This window comes from Perna viridis, chromosome 4 (genome assembly GCF_037379345.1).
Source record: "Perna viridis isolate PV_CMFRI_1.1 ecotype Kerala chromosome 4, ASM3737934v1, whole genome shotgun sequence".
Classification (NCBI taxonomy): Eukaryota; Metazoa; Mollusca; class Bivalvia; order Mytilida; family Mytilidae; genus Perna; species Perna viridis.
The window spans coordinates 42,521,914-42,549,290 of NC_142448.1; the positions used below are offsets into that span (position 1 = coordinate 42,521,914).

Below are 27,377 nucleotides of genomic sequence, written 5' to 3' on the forward strand. Positions count from 1 at the left end.
TTCTTCATTGAGCAGTATCTTGAAATAAAGCTGTAAATTACCTGTATGTAAATGGTCAATTGTTAATTTTAGATATGGACTGTATACAATTTATGGACCATAAAATACAACGAAGCACCTGATAAAAGCCTAATAACCTTACTGATATCTTATGCAAAATGTCACAGACTTAGAAGAGGTCTTAAACGGGACAATACCAAGTAGCATCATAAATTACTGAATGATACATTTACTGATCTTTTAAAAAAAGGAAACCCCAAAAAATTTGAATTTATGAGAGCCGATTAGATAATACACATTGGGTATCAGTAACATAACTTCACAAACTACCGAATTCATGAGGATTTTAATTATGTAAACAAAAGAATAAAGGCTTAAAAGGCTTCATAGGGTGACAAGCTGCTATCAGGTGTCAACAAGTTTACCTAGACATACCTGCCCAGGTGTGCAATATCTAGCCATCTCTTCCCAGCAACCTTGACAGAAATGATTCCATCTATTGTTTCTAATTACAATTCATATGGTTTAATAATGTCAAGATTATAATAGGGATAGATAAATTTCCTTTAACAAGGATTTGATTAAGTGGAGAAGATTATTGCCTTGGACCATTAGGCCATTTCAAGTTAATTTGTAGATTCTGACACCCACCCTATCTCAGAAAGTGTACAACTCCTTGATTTCTATGAATATTTTCAGATTTTGCAGTTCCTGAAAAATAAAAAAATAAAATCCTGCCACCTGCCCAATTCTTTAAGTTGCTGGTGGATGAGAATCTACAAATTAACTTGATTTGGCCTTAATAAATCTTTGATGTTTGTTACTCAAGATTTGGCTACATGCATATATGAATGGAGACCAAGTCCTGGGGTGTTATTTAATTTGTTAACTGTCATCCTTTTAACCCCTTTTCAGTTTGAATAGTACAGTAACCAAAACACAGAGATTACATGTACTAATTATGATAGTGCTAGTCCTTGGAAGTGACATAGTTAAATGGTCAGGTACTATGACCACCTGGTCTCAGGGTCAGTTTGTGACTGGTCATTAATATACTATGATAAACAACAGTTTAATATTCTAGAAATGAATGGTATTATCTCATATGGTATATAACTCTATATTTAGACCATAAATGTAAACAACATTTGTTTCCTGATGAAACACTGTACAAGTCATGTTTGACTGAGATTTAGGGGCAAAAGATCTCTTACACTACAATCTCGAAGTTTTTTCTTCCGAACTACCAGTAGTAATATAGGACCCTCTGTTGTATTCCTTGGAACAATGTGTTTTTCTCAAGTTATTGTAATTAAATGAATATCATTAGATGACAAGAAAGACAATGGCAATGGCAGCATCATACCATTACACTTCCACCAAATTCTTTTGCAGTTGTATGAAAATTCTTAGTAATGTTTTTCACATGAAATTGCCAAGTGAACTATAGAATTTTTTTTTTTAAATAGTGATTATGTGTCACATTTCTAAAATTTTATAACCGAACTTCTGCTATTAACTGAACAAAATTCTTTTGAATATTTTTTCAGAAGAGATTGTTAAATGATTTATAGAATAATGTGTATGTCTTAATGCTATGACTAAACAATAAAGGAATGAATTTAATTAACTACACTTAGTTACAAATGACACACATACATACTAAACAATGAAAGAGTGTTACATTTCGAGAGGACTATTTGATATTATGGGGGAGGCTTGAAGGATTTTTTTTATCAACAAATTTATTTTCACCATGTTAATGGTTAAAATATTTATTTTTCACAAAAATCAAATCAAATTATTCACATTCATATATGTAAAAGCATAATGTTTTGATCATGGTGATTTAAAATACATTGTACATTTTTTATATTTATTTTAAAATTCTCCCACCCCCCCTTCAAAATCATATGTTATCCTCTTAAGGAGGGATAAAAATTAGTAGTCGCCCAGGAGACCATGGCTATTAGATTTTGAGCTGGGCTACCAAACTTTTGGATAAAATTTAGTTAAACTAATAGAAAATATTAAACAAAAATATGGTCTGGGCTACTGACTTGTATTTATTATTTTTTACCACTGCTTAAAGACTTGAAGACTTCTCTTCAACAACACTTTGCAATCAGAGTGCACATTCCACATAGTATTTGATGCATGGTAAATAGTGCCAAGTTGGTTTTGACACTTAGTTTTTCATCCTTTAGGTACTTGTTTAATTTTATGGTCTGCCTCCATTCAGGTCTTAAACATGCTTTACTGTAATTATTTAATTTAATGCAAATCTCAAATTAAGTGAATTGAAAAAAAGGGTATAAGGAAAAATATTTTACACCTGCAATAGTAATTGATAAAAGAAACTTCATTTTGCTAAGTGACATCCATTTCTCCATAGAAAAAAAATGTTTACAAGTAGGTTCAGTTGAATTCAGAATGCAGTTTTTTGGCAGTTTAATGTTGAACATAAATTGTAGTCTCAGTTGGACATTATTGTTGAATCTGGTGTTGCAAACCATAGTGTTTTTATGACGCACTATACATCATCATCTTAGATGCTGTTCCTGGTGGGTTATTCATTCTAAACTTTCTGATCTGTGTGTCAAGATGAGGGTCATCAACCTTACTCCTGAAGAAAGGAGAAAATTGTTTGCAAAAAATTGTTTGCAACTCTTCATAACAACTTGAACAGTATTTTTTAACTTTGTAGTTCTACTTGAGGCACTTGAGCTACATAATACTCAAACCCAGTAAATAATGTAGATTTAGATGCAAAAAAAGAAAAAAAAAAGAATTCTCTTAAAATTTAGACTTGCGTGTATGTTGGAAAATGCATGAAATGATATAAAAAAGAATATTAATTTTTTTTTGTTCTGTATTTAATACATCACATATTCTGTTATTTTCCTTTTTCAGACCTACGAAAAACAGCCTTACTGAGCAACCGAGGCAATTCCCGCGAACCAATTTTCATTGAGGAACCCAAGAACCATTACTACATTGTCAAAAACCAACCAATCATCATCCAGTGTAAGGCTATAAATGTGGTACGAATCGGCTATCGATGTTCTGGACAGTGGCAGCTTCATGAGAGGAAAAAAGAGGAAGTGGACCCTGACTCGGGTGTCAAGGTTGTTATATCTACACTAGAGGTCACTAGAGAGGAAGTTAAGGAATACTATGGAGGCAATGATTTCTGGTGTGAATGCCATGGTTACACCGTAGCAAAGATGTTGGAGGAGGAGGGAGAAATTAAAAGCAGTAGAGGAACAGTCGAAGTTGCATGTAAGTTTACAAAAAAAATGTAGTCATTGTCAGTGTTTGGATACTCTTGTCAGACCAACTTTTTTGTTACTCATTAAATGGTAAAATAAATATGTGGAGGAAAGCTCACAAGACATTACACCCACAGTATAAAAGTGACACAAGTGATATAAAAAAAAAAGACGATATATAGAATTTTATTGGTGTGAATTTAGATCTCTTCCTAAAAGCCATTGTTTGGACACTTCAAATTAATTCAATAGTAAAGAACTTAGACATGATGGGATCAGGCAAACTTGTCTAGCTTATTTGTGCTGCAATATGATTAGTATGTTTGTTACCATTGATCCACGACTACCACAGTTAAATAAATAACAGGGGGTAACACCATAGTTTTTGATCAGAAGATTACTATCCACGTTTCTGTCTCGGTAAACTCCATTGATTTTGTATAGAATGCATTAAGGCTCTGAGAATGATAAAATAATCTTTATATCATTAATAGCTAGCACAGTTCTTTCATAATCTTTGCTTAGTCAGTGTAACACTAACCTGTTGTGGTACAGTGGTATAAACAGGGTAAATCGGAACAGCAGTACAATGGTGGAGCATCTGTAGCATAGTTAATTATAGAATGTATGAAGGGTGCACTTGATTCTTGCTGGTTTTAACTTAAGGAAAATTGTCTTTGTTTATCATTGCTCATTCATATAAAACTTGAGGTTTAACAGCTATGATACCTGGGTGGAGCAGTTGCACACTGCATTTAAAACCATAGTTATTGAATTTAAGTAGTAGTCTTTTTTAGAACCATGCAAATTCTGTAATGTGTGATACACCTTAAAAAAGGCTTCACATTTTAATTTTTGTTACTAAGTTGCATTATAGGTCTATATGATGAAATTCTTAATAATTAATTTTAATCTGCCAGCTTTTAGGAGATAATCCACATTGAAAATCCAACATTTTTTTTGTATTTTAGTGTCATTTACAGAGTTATCTCCCGTTATTTTGAATTCTACAGTACATTCTGTATAATTGTCATCTCCTAAGAACAAGGGTTATATGGAAACCACATGTTAATTTCTGTTTATTATAACATTTTAAACAAAATATCGAAAATAAAAATATGTAGGCTTCCAACCATGAGTCACGTTTTGCATGATTCTTATCTGGAGTGCTGCTTAAAATATTTCGTCTTAATGTATACATGCATGTTTACCATATGCATTGGTTATCAAAATGGATAGGAAGTTAAATTAAAGTACATGTACTTCTATAAATATATATAAACAGAAACCTAATACCTTTAATGATTTTTTCAGCAGTAAGTTACCATTGTTCTGGATAAATGTTGTCATATCATTTTCTCCATATTTTAGACTTGAAGAAAAAATTTGAAAGACATCCTATATCTGTGAGTGCTGAACTTGGTCAAACTGCTGTTCTGCAGTGTCTACCACCAGAGGGCAGACCATTACCTGAGGTAAAGAAATATTCCAACCTATGAAAAATATAAGTATTTGCCATAAAATCTAGATGCAACAGCAGTGGTAGAAATTTGACAGAGAAAAATTTTGCTTGTTACAGTTCCAGTCTTGAGCAGACTTCCTTTTCTTTAAATGATACTAATTTACATGGATAAGAATCTAATTTCTCAAATGTCTTCAAACAAAATGTTAAAGTGCATATTTTGCAAATTGATAGGACTTTCACATGTTAGTTTTATACACTGAAAATTCTGTAGGATCTAACCGTCAATGTCCGTTTGAGGAATGATCGTATGGAAAGAAATAATTGCAGAATCATTCTGGCTTTTTTTTTTTTTTTTTGCCAAAATCAAATCCTTTTCAACAATTACTGGTATTTTATCTTTGTTTGGTTTTGTTCTATTGTGATTCCTTTTCATTTCAACAACATAAAGGCTTTAGATTGGCAGGATGTGATCAGAATTGTGATAATGATTTCTTATTTAAAACACACCTTTATGATGAGTCAATTAATTCTACAGGTGACTAAGTAATTACTGTTATTAATCTATTATTTCCGAGGATTTATTGACATGAGTGACTTCTTCGCTATTCTTCTATAGAAATTATACCCTGGGTAATTTTTGTATACTTTGTAGTTAAAGTTAGTTTTAATTGCACCATTATGAGATAAATTTATGAAATTTTTAAATTACAAAAATTTATGAAAAGAGGCATTCATAATTGTTGTTCCAAAAATGTATAGGTCCAATTAAGCTGTCACGGTGTCTTGGAAGATAAAACTTTAATTTCTCCAAAGCAAAATTTTAAGGTCATGGGTGTATGATAGGAGTTTCTACTTTCAGCAAGTCATATTTAGAAATATTTTGCTTGAGGAGGATCTCACTTTCACTGTCTGTCAGTTGACAGCATTTGACTGAACGACACGATAATGAGATTGTACCAATCAAACCTTTTACTACCTTTCACACTTTCAAAACCCTAAATTTTTGAAACAGTGTAGGAATTGAACTCTGTCCCTACTGATTTCTAAAACAATAGAGATTTGTAATCTTATAACACTAGTACCATGCCATGACAGGAACACCCAGGAAAAGATCTTTATCTGATTTTTAAAAGCTTTACCAAAAATGTGGACATTGCTACTCCAATTGAAGCATGTAAATTCAGAATACATAATATTGAACCAAATCTGCAGTTTTGTTATTGAAACATCCAGGCCTGTGTTGCTATATTTATATTAAAATGGCTGTTTCAGTTATTGTGATAATATCCCTTTCACATTTTCACAGTACGAAAAACTTCATAGAAATTTCTGAATTATTAATACTTGAACAATCACTAATTGTTGTCTACAATAAGCCAAGAGAGTTTCTGTGAGTGTTGTCTGTGTGCTTAATTTGCTGCCTCTGCTTTTTTCTGAGCACAGTTGTTAACTGCTGTGCTAGTACAAAGCATAATTGAAATTTTTACCACAATTTGCTGATTCAACAAAATAAGTAGAAAATTTGAACTGTTAAGATATTTATCATGGACTTAAAACCTTACAGATAACAAGCAGGTAAAATTTGCTTGATTTCACTTTGACAAAATTTTAATAAAGTACTGAAGACTAGAGACCTATAAATATGGTTTCATATGTACACACCTCTTAACCCTCCCACACTAGGGGGAGACTCCTACAAAATCAATGAAAAATTTAGAATATCCCACATAATGTCAGTTTTGTGGGAGGTTTTTGGTTATCATGGTTATAATAACTATACTGTAATAATCAAATTTTTACATAAAAAATTTGCTTTTACGTAAAAATCTCCCACATGAGACTGTCAGTATAGGGAAGAAACTCCCACATGAACTGTTCCGAATGTAAACAGGTATTTATGCACCAACAGAAAAGTGTTATAGTATGCTGAATTGTATTTTCTGTATTATTTGCCAATTGCCCTTTATAATTTGATGAAAAATTCTGTGGTAGAACTGTTGGTCATAGAGAATCTTGGTTTGTGATGTTAAATCAAATTGTTTGAAGTAAAATTTGACAAATGAAGCGTGAACTTTGATGCTCTAAAAAATCTATGAATTTCTACTAACTGATCAAATTTTTATAAGCCATAATTACTGAGCATCTAAATAACCTTGCAGGGTTACTGTTTTCTTTGAAAACTTTGATGCTCTGCTCAATTCCATGAATGGAAAATTTCAGAACTTATCAAATTTTTATAAACCCCTTATATTGAAAATTTAATTACCTTGCAGGTTTACTGGATTAAAGATGGAGAAGAATTAGACAAGGAAAGATTGATCAAACTGAACTATATAGTGTCACATGACGGCAACTTGATGATTAGTCAAACCAAACTGGTGGATTCTGGGAATTATACGTGCGGTGCTAGAAATACTGTTACCAAAAGAACCAGTGACTCAGCTACACTTACAGTTTATAGTATGTTTTATTTATTTTAACAGTATGAAAACCAAGGTGTTTTCATTCACAGATACCCCATATTTCTTACAAATTTTTAAAGTCAAATAAAGCTTTATTGGTTTTGAATCTCTCCTTAGTATCGAGTTAAAATTAAGGATTTTACAGATCATTTTCATGATGTACGACCAAAAATATGGATTGTCATTAGGTAGCATGAACAGGTCTGAATAAAAAGCTTAGTCATTTTTGAAAAGCTACAAAAACAAAAAAACAAAAACAAAACAAAAAGCACAACAACATGTAAGGGCAAACAAAAAAGGTGTTTTTTTTTGTCTTCTTAAGGGTCTACTGTAAATACTGTAAAATTTAATATTAAAGCAATCTTTTTCACAAGAGACAAGTGTTTTTTATAATTTCCTTTGAAAGATAAAATCCAACCAACCTGAATGCGGACAGGAAATCAGCAAATGCTATTTTGGGCTTAACCAGTTACTACCGTATGTGCAAGTACACATGCTACCCATCAACCTAAATTATAGGATACCAACAAATGCTATCTTAGCCTTAATATATGCAAATATACATGCCACCGTGATTGCAAAACTCACATGAAAATTTTACCAGTAACATGTTTTCATGAAATCGCCAGGTTTTCATTCAGCTTCTCTGCATGTTGTCTTTTCTGAATGAAGCTTTTGATTTCATGTTATCGATTTTAATCACTTACAATTTAAACATGAGGATAAACTGCTGAGAAGATTGAAATTACCATATTAGATATAATGCCTGTACTATTTATAAAATTAAAAATGTATTTTGTGGGAGTTTTTCAAATCAATATAACATTGTGAGAATCTGAAGGAAATTGATAACAATCTAAGTGGACCACAAAACTTTTTAACACATAAAAATAATGTAACCAGTAATTCTTTATCTTTAAAAACATATAAAAAACATATATTTAAATTACTCAATATATACTAAACTTATAAATGTATATCTTCACACATTTTTATAGTTTCAGCTCAAAAGAACATTTTGCCAAATTGCATAAAACACTTAGTACAATCTAATAGCGGGGTTACTTAACATGCTTTCTGTAATTTGGACGATATAGATAAAAGAAATTGGAAAGTGTAAAGTAATGTCTTCCCATTTCATTGTGCATTTCTTTTGATTATATCATTTAAGTCCTATCAAATTTCTGGTGGTAACATTGGGTGTGGCTTATGTTTTAAGTAAATAGCCGAGAGTAAATGATATTTTATAAATATGATACTTGTATTTTTTGCTTTGCGATTATTTATTGTGACAATGCAGTTTTAGTAGTTTAGAAGCTCCACTTACAAGCCAAAAATAGAGCAAATACTTGAGGTGATTCCTTTATACCCTCCAAAAAATGTCAAAACAGGACAACATTGAACTTTGAACTATATAAATTAATGACTTCATTTCTTAAGTAAATATGACATACCTGAGGAAACTTTTGCATTTTTTATTTTTAGTAAATGGTGGGTGGTCAACATGGAGTCAATGGTCAGATTGTTCAGTGAAGTGTGGAAAAGGAACCCAGAGGAGAATAAGATCCTGTACTAACCCCGCTCCACTGAATGGAGGAAGTCAGTGTGCTGGTGACAAAAAACAAGAAACAGATTGTGCCACCATTTGTCCAGGTATAATGAATGATATAATTTATCAATGTCTCTCTGCTACATTTTGTCACTCAGGCTATTTAACAGATTGTGCCAATGTTTTTATCCACATGTAAGAAATACTGTGATTAATTTATGCCATTCTGCTACATCTCATTGCATTGTTAGAAAGGTTCAGTTCAAGACATCTATAGCCTGTTTCCAATTTAAGTAAATTTGAACCTTTACGTGACTCTATGATTCACGTACAAACATGTCTTTGCAACCACCTTCATTCAACAATACCTGTCTGACTGTTAAATATCCCTATGTAATGTATTTTATGTAAAATTAACCTGTATATAATGACCACCTGTCTTTTGTGACCATGATTTTGTTTGACACGGAAGGTCATTCTGTATGTTCCTATAAGCTTTTCATAGACTACCTACTCTTGGCAGTTTGCAGTGATATAAAGATACCATTCAGTATTTTTTTTTTAATTATCTTGTACCTCATAAAATGTTACATAGGGATTTTACTCTGGATTTTCTGGGAATGAATAGACCCCTGTGTTTTGAACAATTTAGCACTAGCATATTCTTTTGATCTCCTATGAACGTAGCTCTGTGTAGGGCTTTATTAAGATGGAATCAAACTGAGTCACATGAATAAAATGGATTAAAAGATTTCTGGAACAAATTCTAAACACTAGAAAGAGCTTCTTGTCTATCTAAATGGATACAATAACAGAATGAAAACATCTTTTGAGGTATCAAAAGTTAATTACAATAAAAATGTTGAACATGTGTCTATTTCATTTAAACCTGTGATTGTTAAATTGTTTTCTTTGTATGAAACATGGCATCATATGGTCTTTATAATTTCGCCAATATGATTTTAAGACTTGTCTTGCTGAACAAATACTTAAGTTCATCTGTGAACATCTTTTAATAATTGTGACAGCCGAACAAATTTATTCAATTGTTTTAATTGCATACACATTTATAATTTAGGTTGACTATGTAAATTATATTATTATATAAGTAATATTTCATTTACAAAAAAAAAAAGAACTGAAAATAAAAGGTCATACCTTGTAGTCTGATTTTCAAGGCAGGTAATTTGCATATTCACAGTTTATTTTGGACAGGGTTCAGTGTACATGTACATTAACATTAAATTTTCTGCCTTTTTTTGCATCAAATTTGATCATTGAAAATTTAATTTGGAATCATTACTTATTATTCCCAGTAGATCTTCATTCTAAATACTGACCCCATCATGAAGCATGATCATTTCACCATTTTAATGCCGCCTTAATTTTATTTGCTCCCTAAGTTTTCACATAGGAAGTGCACTCATTGATTTTACCGTTAATGCTCTCATTGAAGATGGAGGTGAGCCGATTGTGTTGTCATTACATTTTATTTTTCATCTTTTAAAATACAATGTACTTTTTTTCATGTTTTTTTATGCCTTTCATTTGAATAAAATGAAATGTGATAAAGTTATTTCATCTTTTGAACAATCTATTTTTTATTAGTCCTACATTTGCATGTCTTTTTCATTTAAACCTTGGAACTTGGGAAGTTGTTTTGAAATCTTTTTGGTTCACCAAATTTTCCATAGCCTATTTATTTCATAAATCACATATGAAAGTGCTGCTATGACTTTTATTTGGAAACCTGCTGCTTGCATCACTTATAAATTATAGCCTGGTTTTGAACACCCATTGTTCTTCATTTCACTACTCCAAGAATGTATTTTCTGCACCATCAATTCAGTTTGTATTTTTTTTCAGCCATAGTCTTATTGGCTCATTGCATCTTGTTCAGTTGAATGTCATTTCACCTCAACACACGTATGATTAAATATGTCAAAATAAAGTTCAGGTAGTCTGCAACAAAACATTTCGAACCTTTATTGGAGGTCAAATTTTTTTAAAACTACAAAGGGACCACAAAATCATCTCTAAAACATCTGCTTTTGTTTATTCATTGAGAAAAACTACAATTTATGCATTTTGATCAAATGTTCTTGAGCAATTAATTCTTATTTGAAGTCAGTCATTGAAAATTATGGCCATTACATTCCATTATATTATTAATAAAAAAAATAAATGTAGGGATCTCATCTCATATGACACTCTTAAAATATTAAAAGTCAACTACAAAAATAAGTTCCTTTAACTGCTGTAGAAATACTAATACCCATGCTGAACTAGTTTGTATTTAAGCCAAAGGTCCACTCCATTCAAACTTTGATGGTCCCTTTCAAATTAAGAAGATGGGGTGTGGACCTTGGACTATCTTTCCTTTGAACCCCTGTTAAAAATCATTTTTTTATTTTAGTTCACGGAGGTTGGTCTCTGTGGAGTTCATGGTCAACCTGCAGTCCAGACTGTCTACATCATCGTAGAAGACAGTGTGATAATCCTGCTCCATTGAATGGTGGAGGTTATTGTTATGGAAACGACCTTGACACAATGAACTGTACTGGAGGAATGTGCAGAGGTAATAGAAAAGTTCTCATGTTGAATTTTATGTTTGGATGGAGGGAATAACTTATTCCTAATTACTATGTTTTGCATTACTACATTTAATATGGCAATTTTTTTTGCTGAATCACTGCTTCTATTTTGGAGATCTTTATTAAAAGGACTTTTTCAACATCTTATGCAAATGACCTTTCAGCACCCCATTCATAAAATATATGAATTATATTAGTAATGATTATATGATAAATTAAAAAAAAAATTGTTAAGTACATGTATTATTTTTACAGGTCGACGGGGTTATAATAACATTGACAGAAACAGAAACAACTATAATGATGCTGACCCAGAAAGAAAAGGTGCGTTTGAACAGTTTTTCTCATGAATTGTTATAAGTCAATATGCAAAGAAATTTCTTGACAGTACTATTTTTTTAAAGAATATTTGGGAAGTGCAATGTGATTAGGGGACTTCAAAATGCCTTGCATGTGCAGGTCCATTTGAGCCTTTAATGTATACATTTCTCAGGGGATTAGGATGATACATATATACCAAATGTTGCTTCTATGAGCCTCTTGAACATGTTGGAATGGCTAATATTGTGAGAGTTATCTTCCTTTGGAAATTGAGCTTTTTCTAGAGTCAACATTTTTTTGTTTTATGAAATTTCTTGATGTACAGAATTAAGAAGTTGGTAGTAGAGTATCTATGGTTTTAATTAAAATTTGGTTTAGTCAGGCATACAGACCATGAAAAGATATTAAGTAAACACTATTATTTTACAGAAAATACTAACATTGCCATTTTTATTTGGAAAATTTTATTTTGTTTCAACATGCATTTTTTGTAGATTTTTTTTTCACGCACAATACTGTAAATAGAATGTAATGCACTCATTTTGAAATGCAGGACTGGGTTCATATACTTCCCCCAACTGTTTTAAAAGGTGTGCCCTGCTGAGAAATTCATTTTGCATTTGGAATATATTGTCTAAGTGTAATTTATTTCTTAATTTAAAAAAAGATGCCATTAAATATGATGTATTGATTTGGTTCAAATTTAATGCGTCTACGACATGTCATAGAAAATCTATCATTAATGTCTTTCCTGTTTAAAATTTCCATATCTTTCCTCTTTGTTGTTAATATTCGAATTCAAATTTAGCCACAGCTAGAATACCAAATCATGAAATCTCCATCAAAAGTCAAGTAACTATTTTGATGTATGTTCATGTATCAAAAATTCTACCAAGTACGCAAATGATGTCCCACATTGTTTTATTATGATGAATATTAACAAATCGGTCAAATACTTTTAAGTCATTTGCATAATGATGAAAGGCTGTATTACTATTAAATGAATAACTGCTTGAAGCTAAAATCTTAAATGTGTCTTTGCTTTTTTTTTTTATCATTGCCTTTGATTAAAGTTCTACAACAGTTGTTCATAAGCCACCTATTTATGTAGAATAGTTATCAGGTAATGTGAATGTTAAATTGAGATGAAAAACATTGTTCCGCCATTTTGAAGGTTGTGAAGATAAGGGTTCATAGTCAGCTTTTTGGAAGTGAATCATGTTTGGGATGGATACTTTTTTTTATAAAAAAACACAGTTTTCACAATAAACCAGTGATCTGAAGCCTGAGGTTGGTAAAAGTAATAGTGGGCATGTAAAAATTCCATTTATACAAGTTACAGTCCATTCAAAATTATATAAAAAGTTTCCCAAAATTTTGTTTGAGTCCTGTTTATTGAAAAGCTTACCTTGAAGATTGGAGTATTGAACATATTGCAGCAAAGATCCTTTGAATAATATTTTTTAAAATGCCTAAAAGTGACCTGATAATTGAAAGTTACCTACCATATCACTGTAGCTTTATGCAGTGAAAACCCTTTTGGACTTCAGAATTGGTTTGGTTTAGTCTGATGTTCAGTTCACAAAAGTTTAAAATACATTAAACTGATATAAAGGGACTTTAACAGGTGTCCGGTTTAGACAGGTTTTCAGATTATTCAGGTTTTTGATAAAGACAAAATTCACTGTATTTTCATGATAAAAATTTACAATTGTGATAATTATTTTTTTAGTTGCTCCAAATGAAGCACAGAAGGGAAATATTGCCATATATGTTGGACTTTGTGTGTCATTTGCTGCCCTCATCACAGTAGTCGTAATCGTGGTGGTCTTCATCAGACGAAGGAATCGCCACCATCATGGTATGTTGGATGGCTACTCTAGTGGAAGTGAGTTACCTCCATTACCATGACTTGCGAACATGGATAATTGACCTTTCTCAAATAATCGTTAGTTACAAATTCTTTGGCCAAAGTGAAGCTTTGGAAAGTGAATTTATGAAAATGTAAATTGAGGAGGTTTACTTTAAGGAACTATCACAATTTTGATAGCTATATAAAGTCATGCTCACATCCATGGTTTTTCATTCTTCAGCAATTGATTTAAGTAAAACTGAACATATTGTGTATTTTTGATCAACTTGGCAGAAAAAAAAATAGAATATGGCTGCTTTGATATAACTATGGAAGTGAGAATTTTCTCTCATTGGGTTTGAGTTTATGCTGAGGCATTTTCTCTCATTGGGTTTGAGTTTATGCTGAGGCATTTTCTCTCATTGGGTTTGAGTTTATGCTGAGGTATTTTCTTACTAATTTATCTCAGAATTCCCAAGTATAGACTTACATAATTTTATTCTTTGTACAACAGAATTATTTGTTGAATTATGTATTCTACCACTTGACAACTTAATTTTGTAAATTTGAATACTTTCATCAGTAATGCATTCCACTTCATTCAATATATTGGAGCATTTTGACAGATTATTTTACAAGCTAGTCAAGAAAATGTGAATTTTATCTTCCTATTATAAAGAATCATGCAGTTATTAATGATAAAAGTTTTTTTCAAATTTTTTTTACAGAATTAAGTTATCTCTTTGATGGCCCATTAGTCTATACCTTCTTCGTAGTCCTTTTAAATTTCTAAATTTCATTTTTAGTGGCAGCTTAATATGTTCAGACAGAGACATGTTTAGTCTAATTACAATTAACATGTCTCTGCTTCAGATTTAGTACTGATAGTAAACTTCAGATTAATAATGGGGTCATATTCCATTTATAAGCCCATGTTATATAATTTATAAATGAAATTGAATTAGTTATGAAATGATAATTTTTTTTTTATAATTTAGGTCCTAATTCTCCAAGTCTCTCATCAAATGAAGAAAAGAAGATGAATAAGAATGGGACTGGTAAGTTTTTTAAAGAATTGATTGTAACACCCCATGCAAAGGAAGATTGAGGGTATATCAGGGTTTTGTCTGTCTGTCTGTCTATTATAGTGCTGTCCTCATCTCTTCCTTTGTTATTTGCTAGATTTTCATAAAAAAAAAATCATTCAGTGTTATATCACTTGATGGAGATCTTTATATTGCCAGGAATTTTAGTTTTGACAAGTAATGTAAAAGATGCATGGTTATGGGAGTCTGCACAAATTTTAAGTAGCAGTTGTATGTTTTTGACTATAGATTTTTATTTGAAAAAGATATATTGTGCATCTAAGAGATTACTATAAAATGATATTGTACAGTGTTGATAAGTGATAAATTTAAAGATGAAATCTTTTTCCCTCTAGTGAAAACCTGAACTTCAAATTTGCAGATGTTTCAATATATTACTTGCTGTTTATTACCTCCCAGAATTCATAATAAGGTTACAAAATTTTGAATCAGGAGATGAAGTGCTCCAGATAACATAAAGTGAAGATTTATTTTTTTAAAGTCTCGTGGAAATTTTACCCTTGAGATGAATATTTACTCTTTCATTGGGCCAATAAACTAATGCAATATGCAACTTATGCTAGTAGCCAATTAGATTAAATTCTTATTTCATGCCACATTTTAATGTTGAAGTAGAGTGAAGGTAATCTTCCTGCAAAATCTTCTTTCTTTGAATTTTGACTTTATTTTGTCATGGTAAAATTTAATCCCATACACTTAAGTGTAAGTATTCATAAGAATCAGGCAAAATGGTAAAATCAGAAACCACACCGATCTGACAATATAACTTAATTCAAAGATGCTTTATTTGAAAATACCATTATTTGATCACTTCATCATTGAATTTGCTCAGAAATTTTTCAATAGAATGGTAAAAAAAATGGATTTTGACAGATTTATCTGCCCTTAAAATGTTCATTTTCAGTGCATTTCAATGAAATTATTACTCAATTTACCAAATTAAACTTTCAAAATAGTGTTTTTTTTTCATACTGTGTTTTTAGCCACTGCCTGATTTTTACAGAGACTGACACTTAAAAATCACTATTTTTGAAGCTGTTTTAAAGTCTGAAGTGGGCATTTTAAGCAAAACTCAATATTAAATGTTAAGCATGCAGGGAAAAAACCTACTAGCATTACACATTTTAAATTAGCATTTAGCTTTTATTTCCTCTTAATTTCAAATACTCACATATTTTCTGAATATGTTTTTATCTCGATCAGACAAGGAAATTATTATCTACATGTGAAAACCAGAGCCTTGGCACCAGAGAGACTATCATAGTTGATATAATATTCGTTGTGAGAAAATGACACAATTGTTATCTCATGGATGACATTGTTAATTGTTTGTAACATATTGCCTAATCATTAGAGCCTAGTGATAGAAAGTTTTACATGACATAAGCTGAGAAGAAACAAAGCATGAAATTTTCGTCTAATTTTTGAAGTTGTTCCTGGTTATTATGTGTGACACTGACTGGCTAAGAGTCGAGATATGATCTCAGTAGATCACAGTGTTACGATCGTGGAATCTTTTCACATACCAGAATATTTGCTGAAAAGAGTTAGATTGTCATGTGCTATAATAAAACCCATAAGTCTTGAACTCCTCTTGTCAGTTGTTGCATTTTTTGAATTTGTTTATATTATGCTCTTGTTCTTTGCATGCCATAGCCCCTTTATGTATTTTTTTTGTATTCAATAAAGCAGGTGCTCTATCATGTCTGGAGTTCTTATAGCATCTGAAGTTAAACATTTTCTGAATGTCTTCCTGTTGTTGAATACAACTTTTCTTTACTAAGTCATATCGAAAGAAATCAAAGACTTGACAGAATTTTCCACAGGCGTAGGAAGCAAAAACTTGGTACTGTTTTTGATATATTGAGATGAGGCCTTACCACAAAAATGTGAAAATTATTGCTATGGCATACCATACCTGTCAAAATTATTGGTACTGTCAGAGCAGCACCAACCATACCGGTTTCTACGCCCATGTTCTCTATTTGTTTGAGTTTCATTCTTACTGGTATATTCTTTATTGCTGTTCAAGGTTCTCGTTCCAAGTTTGAATAGCTTTTATTCTATAACACTACAATGTTTTCTGTGTGTTTTCAGATATGATATCAGTTCAGCCTGATCTAACCCAAACTATGGTATCGGTGCCTTATCAGAGTGCCACGCCCAGTCCTGAGCCTCCTCCTAACAACAACATGATCAGCTCTACAGAAAATATCTATGATAAACCAGATATCAATTTCGATACCAGACTTTCTAATTCTGTGATAAATTCTGGACAGCCATACGCAGAATCGTCAGTTTCAAACCATTCAGTTTCTAACCATTCTTCCCATCATTCAAGTGATCACATGTCAGACAAAAACACAATGACAGTTAGTGCGCATAGACCTCCATCATTCAGTGACAGTGCAATGGACAATCGTCACTCTGTAGCTTCACTTCAGTTGCCAAGCAACATAGATCTGGAGGCTGTTGTATGGGGGACATTTAATCAAACTGGAGGAAGGCTTGCTCTTCAGGAATCAGGTATGTATATTTGAAATGAAATGTAGGCTATACAGGTGGCACTTCTGATAAATGTGCAGTTCTTCAGTAGCACTCCAACTAAGAATGATGCAAAATGCAATTCATAGGTGGAAACCTACATATTTTTATTTTTGATATTTTGTTTGAATTGCCAATTAACATTCAGTTTTTCATATAACCCATGTTCTTAGGAGATAAAAATTATGTAGAATGCACTGTATATTTAAAATTAAGGGAGCTAACTCAGTAAATGACACTCAAATACAATAGAATCTATTGGATTTTCAATGTTGATTATCTTCTAAGAGCAGGAAAATTGGAATGAGTAATTAAACATTTCATAATATGGACCCATAAAACAACTTAATTACAAAAATAAAAATATGTAGCATTTTGTGGGGTGCATCACATATAGATTTTGCATGATTCTTACAAAGACTACTACTGAAGTGCAAAAGCAATTTTTTTTTCATGTCTTTCTGAAAGTACTGTTTAGTGAATGTCATTGATGTTCTAATTCAAATTGCAATATTCCATGCTGTTGAGAACTTATTTTGGAATAAAGTGTCTTGCTGTCAAATTTGTAAAGATAAGTACTCCAAACTTTATACTTGGCAGTGGTTTACACCTTCCTTCAGGCTTATCTAAGTAACTCTTTATAAGGTGTCAACTTCTATCTTCATTATTGAGTAATACCTCATGACATCCCAACATCTTTATCATGAATAACTTGTTCAAATTTTAAATATATGGCTGTAATTGCCCTGCACCTGGAAGTCTTATTGACTGGGTTTTCTATTCTGTGTTAAGTAAACAAATTACAGATTTTTATAATAAACTTCTAAAAATGTAACGCATAATTTGCTCATAAATAATTTAAATAAAATGCTTGTTCCATTTTTATCACCACCAATGCATTTATATTATCAGTTTATGGAAATTGGTGAAGATTGTTCAGTATTGAATACATGTTGTATATGATTGATCTTTTAGAAAAGTTGAGTTAATAAATCCTTTATTGGCTATTGATTGGTAGTAAATGAAGAAATATTATTTTCTTCTTTGTACAGGTGTAAGTCTAACTGTTCCTGAAGGAGCTATTAAAAAAGGTCACTCAGAAGAATTTTTCCTTGCTGTTTGTCGAGATGACAAGGACAGGCCCAAATTATTAGGTGGGTAGAAATAACATCTCTATATAAAAGTACGTAAATTAGGAAAAAATGAGAACTCCTACAAGTAATTGTGTTGTCATGCAACGGTATTGAAATTCTTTGCATTGGTTTCATTATGATATTTGAAGTATTTAGGGAGTTGTCCTGTTTATTAAGAAATTAAGGGATATGAAAAGACAAATCTATTTGTCATTTGCTAGAACTTGTCAAATAAAGTTACTTATTCATTCTGTGCAATGTAGATTAGGAAGATATTTTGCCTTGAAGTAAATTGATATGAAGAATAGAAAACAATAAGTAGAAACTTTATTGGTTAATCGTCACTGTGTTTCTGAATAGCAGGTAACTGTGATGGTTCCTGTATGTGTTGGTAATTTTTTTGTTTTCTTGAAATCAGTAAACTTTGTTACATGTAGTTTGTGGAGATTTGAATATATCCAAGGATTTAATGCAGCTTTAAAGTTTTGAATAGAAATTTAACATTTCAATATGAATTTGAATTTGTGGTTTTTACTCAACCATAAAAACCACAAAATTGGTACCCTTGAACAATTATAATCCTTAAGTATATGATGAACCTAATTATTTACAGAACGCCAGACCATTGTTAGTCCTGTGATTTTATGTGGACCTGGAATGCCAGGAATATTAAAGAAGCCAGTTATTATATCCTTCCAACATTGTGCTAGTATGAGACAGGGAGGATGGATACTGTCACTGTGTGCTAGTGACACGCCCCCTGATGAACCGCCACGGTGGCATGTAAGTTGAGGATTAAACATTCTAAAATAAATTTATATTCTATTTTGATTAATTTGAATAAAAGAAACTGTACATCATGCATTTCAATAGGTATGGCGATATTTTAACATGAAATTTTGAATACAAATTTAATTAAAATTAGACCTATCAATCACTGCTCGTAGGATCTAACCACACTCCATTTTACTTTATGTTCTGATGACCTTTTGAGAATCCTTGGTTTTTCCCTTTGATTAATGCTATCATAATCATGAAAGTTGAAATCTGATTGGCTGATCAGAAAGGTCATCAGAACAGAAAGTAGAATGGAATGTTGATAAATTCTACATGCTGAATGGAACAATTGATAGGTCTAATTTTAATTAGGATTGTTTTAAATACAAACAGTATAGATAATAGGCTTAAGCCACCAACATGTATAATTTTAGTCGATTTCATTTTGATCTTTTTCCTTTCCAGTCATTGAAATAATGAAGGAGAAAACATTTTAGTCGGTGTGGCCTATTTGTACATGCATTTTTAAATTCTTTTAAATATTGGTTTGGAACTTAAAATTTTGATTAAGAACAGCATGAAGTGTGAAGTTTGTGGATTTATAAGTTGATTCTATTGATTGTTTCATGCTGAAAGTTATAAATGAATTGTTATGCCTCATGATTTTAAGCTTTGTAAAGATGAAGTGTCAATAAAGTTGATAAATTAATTATAACAATATTCAGATATTTCTTTCATGTATTTAGTCGACTACATTGTCACTATATGTATTTGTTCCATGAAGGTGGCTATTATTGCCTCTTTTTTAAAATGATAATTAGATTGAGTAGAAATATTATTTCCTCAGCTTTAATGATTCTGTCATGGGTAGAAATGTTAATTTCCTCTTAATTATCAGAAACAATTGATTTTTCCCACCTATGTTTAGAAATAAAGAGATAACACTACAATTGGTCATTTAGAACCCATGCTTTAATTTAAAAAGGGCCTTAAAAATTCATAAAGGTCACAATTTCTTTGGACCTTATGTATGGTGACTTGTGATATATAATTGCATGTCATTTTTTTTCATTACAGAGAATAGTAACATTAGGACAAGAGACAATTAATACCTCAGTATACACACAGTTAGACCCAACGGCTTGTCACATTATGACAGATCAGTTAATGAGATATGCATTGATTGGAGAATCGATTCCGGGTGGTCGGTCAGTTAAAATCTTACGATTGGCTGCATTTGCTGCCACTCAGAATCCATCTATGGACTTCAATATTCGTGTTTATATGGTAGAGGACACACATGATGCTTTGGAGGTTAGTTCCTGTAGTAAAACCTATCTTAGCTAAATCTGAATAATAAAAAAACCTTGTCTAAGCTGAACCTGTATAAAGGGAAGACTTTTTAAACCAGTCATGCTCTGGAGTCTTGAAGAGGATGTACATGGAAAACCCAAGGAAATGGCTGCCTCATGCACAATTTTATTTCAACAACATTTTCATCCAATAGAAATCTTAAAAATGGTAAAATGAAAAGTTATTCATAGAAAGCAGTAGAAAGAGTAATCAAGGAAACCAAGATTACAGAAAAATCCAGGGACAAAGACCAGACATGGAAAACAGACAAACACAACAAATAAGATAAAGTAACTTAAATAATACATACAAAGTAACAAAAGTAAATGAGCAACTCGGGCTCCACTAAAAGCCTCGGGAGCATGGACCAGGTGCACCGGTAGGGTAAAGGGAAAGAACTCTTTGATCTGTTCATAATTTAGTTTTGAACATCCACTTTTGATACAGAAAAATCACTTCTTTCTGACATCATTAGAAGTTCAACATTACATTGGACCCCACAAATGGTGGGATTAAACTTACTCTGTCATTGTTGTCTATATCTGCCGGTTTCTTCATGGACAGTCTCTTGAATACCGAGTTTACGTATTGTAATGGTTGGCTTAAACCAAATACTTGTTCAATTTGGACATAATCTACTCTCCCTGTTGAGTTGAAGGTAAACTGGTTTCCCCATATTTAATTTGTCAATGTAAAATAAGGAGTATTTTAAAGATCCTTTGTCCTCAGAAATGAAAAATTACTGAAAGACTTTAAATTTGAAGCCCATTGATTGTGACTGCATCAGCACAATTTAATCTGCCAAACTTTTTAACCTCATGTCATGTCACTGCAGACATGCTCAAAAATAGTACAATTGAAGTATGAAATCCTGAAAATCTTTCACATTCATCAGTGTCCAAGAATACAAAAGTTGAGTACTGGGTTTGAAGAGATTTATTTGCCCATGAATTATTTGTGATTTTATACAAAGGAGATGAGCAGCTGATGTTGATAATGCAAACAAAGATTGTCAGATTATGATTATGGGATGTTCTTAACATGATAAATGTCCGCTAAAGCTTGTCCAGATGATAACACTGACCACTATATCACTTGAAGTAATTTACATTACAAAAATGTGGGATCAGGCAATAATTTTCTGCATTTAATTTCCATGGGTCATAAGTAACTTACCACAATTAAAATGACAAATAGCCTCAGTTGGCAGTTGGGAATCTAATTTCTTTTGATTTAGTAACAGTTGAAGATAAATTATTGTTTTTCAAACCACAGAAATCATGAATCACCAGTAATTTCATAATTCCAGATGCCAACAATTGGGGTTTTCTGTGGGACTTTTTTAATTAAAAAAAAAAGGGGGTTGTCATTTTGAATTTTTGAATGACGGGATATTTTGGGGCATTTTATTTTGGTTTATTGGAGCTCTTTTTAAATTGTGACAATGATAAACTCTTAGAAATAAATTTGTTTGACATATTATGAGACCATACGGAAGGGAAAAGACATCAATGATGAAATTTTCATATAGAACATTGGGTAGAAAAAAGCCAAGATATTTCTATCCAGAATTTCCTAGCAGTTTTAGAAGGTTAATTTTTGTCAACATAGACCCATCATCATTTTATGTAGACTACACTGTACATTTCAAAGGAAATTGAGCCAATTTCATCGTAGTCCTGCTTGATTTTGCATAGACTCATTCTGTAGGTCCACTGTTAATTTCTTTCACTGATTACAGAGTGTAATACAAGAAGAAAACAAATATGGTGGAAGACTGCTGGACAAACCCAAACAGATACCATTCCAAGATGGAGGACATAATCTCTGTCTAACTATAGAGGACTTATCACCTGGATGGAGGAGTAAATTAGCTGCTAATTACCAGGTAAAATAATCATTTTATCACCAGGTAAAACCATGGTTTATTGCCAGGTATTATACAATAACTGTTACTGGTGATATTGAATATTGGTAAGTCGGGGATTGAAGGTGCTAATCTATATCTTGGGGGTGATTAGTGAACAATACTGTTCTTTGCACCTAGTTAGGTGATTGAATACTTATTGTCAATACTTAAGACTATTTTGGTTTAAATAACATATTTATACAACTAAGATCTTATTTACTTGACATGAATTTTACTACTGAAATGGTATTTCATGTGTTTATCATAGAGTAAGAAATGTACAAAGTTATCAAATCTTGTTCAGGTTACATAAATTGTTGTTTGTTTCAAATACACTCTGTTTATGGCTTGTATTTAATATAATTCACAATTAAGGGCATCTGCAATGTTTTGCAGTTGCTAAAAAGAACTATTTGTAGTAAAAGGTACTTCCATTCAATTCATCCAATATAGAGGTCAACAAAATGAAAGTAGAAAGAATAAAAATGAATTCTATTATAGAGGGAAAAGTAATGTCTAAATTTAGAAATTTGATCTCAGGTTATTGCTTTTCTATTTAAGGAAATACCATTCCAACATATATGGAGTGGAAATCAGAATAACCTTCATTGTTCCTTCTCCTTGGAAATGGCGGAGCGTGGACTTCACAATGTTTCCTGTAAAGTACAAGTCTATCAAAAAGCTATTCTTAGCAACAGACAGGTGCTGAATATTGCCAACAATTTTAAAGATGTAAGTACTAGTATAAAAGATATGAGGAAAAGGTCAATAAGACAATGCTACTGTGAAACCTCTCTAAAACTGAACCATGAACAATCTGAAAACCTGTCTAAACCAGACACTTTTAATGTTCCTTTTATCAATTTAAATGTATTCTGAACCTTTTTAAACCAGACACCTGTCTAAATGAACCAGGTTTAAAGTGCAATAAGGAGTTCGATTTAAATTGGTTTCAGTGTATAATATTTTTGGTAACACCACTTGTATAACAAGAGGGCTTAAGTATTTTCCCCATAAATTTGAAAAAAAACACTCTACAGACTTTCATTGCACATTCCACTTAACTTTTGCCAAAAACTATAGTGCATTGTTCTTAAAGGATCTTGACCTTCATTTAATTACAAGAAAATTAAAGGCTGCTAAGGACATGCAGTGTTTTGTGGCATGTAGAAAATGTTTTGCCTTTTGTAGCTTTCAATCTAAGATTATAGGTGAAGGATGAAGCTGTATTAGTCTTAAACTTTTGTTACACCATACCTGATCCTCGATGAGTGGGAGTACTGTATGTTTTAATGTAAAACAGACATTAGGTTTGATGCATTTTAACAAACTTTCCTGAATAAAACCCATTGTTTAATACTTTGTGTTATTTCTCAGAACTCTGTGGGCTACTTTGCAGTTCAAGAAAAACAGGTCTTCAAATACAGATGTAAATGTTGGTCTCATCTTATGTTTTATAGTCTTAAAAATTACATGTGTTCTTGTTTGTTTTAGAAACCCTTACCAATCCCTGTCCAATCATCAACTTTGAAAGGTCGATCATCAACAGTCACAACTAATGCTAGTTCAGGGTACAATTCAATGGTTACATTAGATCCAGCTGCTAATAACTTCAGGTAATGTACATTTAAAAATGATAAATAATTAGGCAAAGATTTATTCTTACGATTACAACTATGTAATGGAACTTGTGGGAAAAAAAAAACAAACAATCAAACTGATGTACAAAATTATTCGATTAAAAAATTGGCCATAGCATATAGACCTGACGAAAATGGTTTTCCAATTATTCATTTCATTTTCATTACCTTCCTTAGGTAATTTATTGTATAGTGTTGAAATGTAGGGTGCTTTTCCAAATTCTGTATTCAATATGTTTATTTCATTGTAGATTACCCAGTCGTATAAGGTACCAGCTTTGCTTACTTCTAGACCCTCCAAATGCCAGAGGAAACGACTGGAGAATGCTTGCACAAGCCCTCACTGTTGATAGGTAAGTTGACCTGTAGGTAATATCAGGCAGGGGTAACCTGTAGGAGGATAAGGTTGAATATATTAGTATTTTTAAGTCTTTTACAGTTAAGCATTATTTACTTTTCTTCACATAAATTAATAAAATTTTAAGATGGAAGCTATGAGACATTTTGTTTCTTTTTTTCTTTTAAGTTTCAAAACTAGTTTAGATCCTTACTCTATATTACAAAGTAACTTCCTGTCAGACTGAAATCTTGAATTTCTGTGCTGAGGTCATAGATCAGATTTGTATTAGACTTTGTTCATTATGATGTGGTAGAATCAGGTGTAAGATATTAGAAACAATAAGAAAGATCACATGTAAAATAAACGATTATAGCACAAAAATAGAGATTTCTAAAAGTGGAACTTTGTGTATTCTGGTAACATCTTTGTATATTACCTGAATCATATCTCTGTTATTTCTTATATTGTATTATAGGTGTGGCTTTTAAAAATGACTTTAGTCACCTTAATAATTAAATAAAGTTGTTTTTTAAAAAAGGTTAATTTTCAAAGAATATTACAACAGTTTTATATTTCCTTGTAGAAATTTTGAAATATACTCAAAATAAGTTTTCATTCTTTTATTCTTTCAGATATGTGCAGTATTTTGCTACAAAGCCATCTCCTACAGAACACATTTTGGACTTGTGGGAAGCAAGACACCGAGAGGAGACTGCAATAACTGACTTAATGAACATTTTCCGTGTCATGGGTCGGATGGATGCTGCTGCTGTATTAGAGAAAGATATGGGAGTTTGGTTATGACACAAGAAATATTCTTCTGCTATGCAAATGTGATTCCTTTAAAAATGTGATAAAACACAAATTATGCTTGCTGAGTCAAGCTAATGTGACAGTGAAGTTATGGCATGACTGCTGGGTCATGTGACTTAGTGCTGTTCCAGAATGAGGAGAAAGAAATAGACATTACTTCAAGAGTGCTACTTAACTGGACATGTCCTATTTTATGAACTCTCAGTAAAGTACAATAAACATGTGTATTTGATAAAAATGCAAGTGTAACGACATAAAAATCCAACTACTGAGCCAAATATCAAAATAATGCAATAAAGATTTGCTATGCATTGCGTAGTGTGTGAAAAAAAAAGGAGGAGAAAGTCCAAATCATTGAGACTTTGGATAAAATGTATGTAAGACATACTACAGCTGATTAATGTGTTTTGAAATATGCAACTTATTTTAATGTCTTTGCTGATACAGAAGTCCAAATTAATATTGTCTCTTATGGGAATCTGTGATGAGAAAAATACTACATATGTAAATATGTCATTGAACAGTTCCCTCGTTTGGAATTGGAAGATGATAAAATCTCATTTCAGACTTTTCTATGTATTTTCTCATGCTTTCAAGTTATTTCTTACCCTTCGTTTCTTTACAATTTTATTTTCTATTCATTTTTGATAATCTATAAGTTCTCCAAACACTGTATTTTGTGAAATAATACTTTTTTTTTAATATGAATTTCATCACATGTATTTCATATCATATCAGAATTTTGCTTAAATGAAACCATGAATTTTACTAAACAAATTTTAAAATTGCCATTCCTGGCTTGCATTCATTGTAAATACATCATTGTTCATGGGGATGTTAGACAAAAAATAAAGATATTTGAGGAGAGTAAAAAAAAAATCAAATTGTTTGTGATCTTACAAAACTGATGTCATTTTATCATTTTGAGAGGAAGTATATCATTTTAGATATTTTCTAGTCATTTTTGTGTGGGAGATACATATTTGTGTAAAAATATATTGACAATTTGTGTAAAAATATTTTTTATTTTTAAATGCATGAACAGATAGTATCTGTCTAGGTTCATTTTAAAAGATTTTTTAAAAAGTTTTATGAAATCTGATATTTCCACCTATTTTTTTTTTTCATTTTCATTAAGTGCATTTAAAAGTTTTTCATTACATGCAAACTTGCAGAAGGAGTGGAAAATAATGTTTTTTTTTCTGCCTATGTTTTTTTTTCAAACTTCAGTGGATTTCATATAAATTTGCATTTGTAAATTTGCTGAGTTCAGAAATTTTACTGTTGGCACCGTTGCTCATTTAGCTATTGGTAAAATTTTTTAACTTGAATAATTTGCAAGAACATGCAAGAACAGTTTAAAAAAAAAACACCTTCATTTTCATGCATTTCAGTTTCAGTATACACCTGGTAGAAACTTAATTTAATCTGGTGCTATTTAGTTTTTAAGCCATATCTTTTCCTATGGATGTGTATAGTATTTTAGTCATAGGTCAGCAACTCCATTTTTGCATTAAGGAGCTTGACCTAGGTTAAGGGCCATAACTCTTTCAAATCAGTGGTACATTTGTAAATCTCAACTAAGCATCTAAGAAACATAATTGAATTTTCATTCTGTATCAAATAAACGCTTGACAGACAGGGATGAAAATGAAAATGACACAAACATATCACTGATTTCAAGAGTTATATCCCTTAGCTTAAGTCTATCTCCTAAATGGCTTGATACAGAATAGCGCAAAGAAATAGAACTGTCGTGTGTCCATTTGACTTCTGCTGGTTAAGGTGTATTATGTATGTGTATATGTTTTGTTAGCTTTTGAAGAATGCTATAGCATTCTTTGAAATGATGTTTTTTTTTGTTGCAAGAAAGCAGTATTGCAGTTAAAAGCCAGGAGTTAAAATACATGTTGAAACTTTGTTGAATTTGTAAATTATTTGAAGAATAGTATGAAAAAACTCTTACTTATATATATTTATGTCAAAGCATTGTAATATTTAACTTTACAATCAATGACAAATAAAATATTGAAAATGCCTTAAATTTGCTTGGCTCTTTTATTGCTTAACTTTGCCAATGCTGTGAAAGTATGCTGTGATTGTTGGGTGATAATCTTGATGTGATTAAAACCATATTAGTTAACCCTATTACTATCCACAGATAGTTTAGTCTTGGATAGTGAAAATTTTAAATTGCATGGTGATTTTGATATCCATGAATGAAAATATTATTGGCATGTCTGTTAG

At 31.5% G+C, this 27,377-nt stretch overlaps 1 protein-coding gene across 2 annotated transcripts in view; it reads left to right on the forward strand.

Annotated features, from left to right (window-relative positions):
• LOC148620158 (netrin receptor UNC5C-like) overlaps nt 1-27,174 on the forward strand; it is a 43,059-nt gene extending 15,885 nt beyond the window's left edge. The window contains exons 2-18 of one of the 2 annotated variants that reach the window (XM_088580784.1): nt 2,914-3,282; nt 4,644-4,747; nt 7,011-7,197; nt 8,685-8,852; nt 11,165-11,326; nt 11,598-11,666; nt 13,396-13,524; nt 14,514-14,573; nt 16,719-17,147; nt 18,218-18,319; nt 18,912-19,081; nt 20,153-20,389; nt 22,170-22,316; nt 22,899-23,069; nt 23,832-23,953; nt 24,229-24,330; nt 24,950-27,174. In XM_088580784.1, the coding sequence (XP_088436910.1) occupies nt 2,914-3,282; nt 4,644-4,747; nt 7,011-7,197; nt 8,685-8,852; nt 11,165-11,326; nt 11,598-11,666; nt 13,396-13,524; nt 14,514-14,573; nt 16,719-17,147; nt 18,218-18,319; nt 18,912-19,081; nt 20,153-20,389; nt 22,170-22,316; nt 22,899-23,069; nt 23,832-23,953; nt 24,229-24,330; nt 24,950-25,121 (2,900 nt within the window). In that variant the 3' untranslated portion in view covers nt 25,122-27,174. Of the gene's footprint in view, nt 1-2,913; nt 3,283-4,643; nt 4,748-7,010; nt 7,198-8,684; nt 8,853-11,164; nt 11,327-11,597; nt 11,667-13,395; nt 13,552-14,513; nt 14,574-16,718; nt 17,148-18,217; nt 18,320-18,911; nt 19,082-20,152; nt 20,390-22,169; nt 22,317-22,898; nt 23,070-23,831; nt 23,954-24,228; nt 24,331-24,949 lie in introns of both variants that reach the window. The other variant, XM_088580783.1, reaches the window with a different exon arrangement.
• Nucleotides 27,175-27,377: the final 203 nt, after the last annotated feature.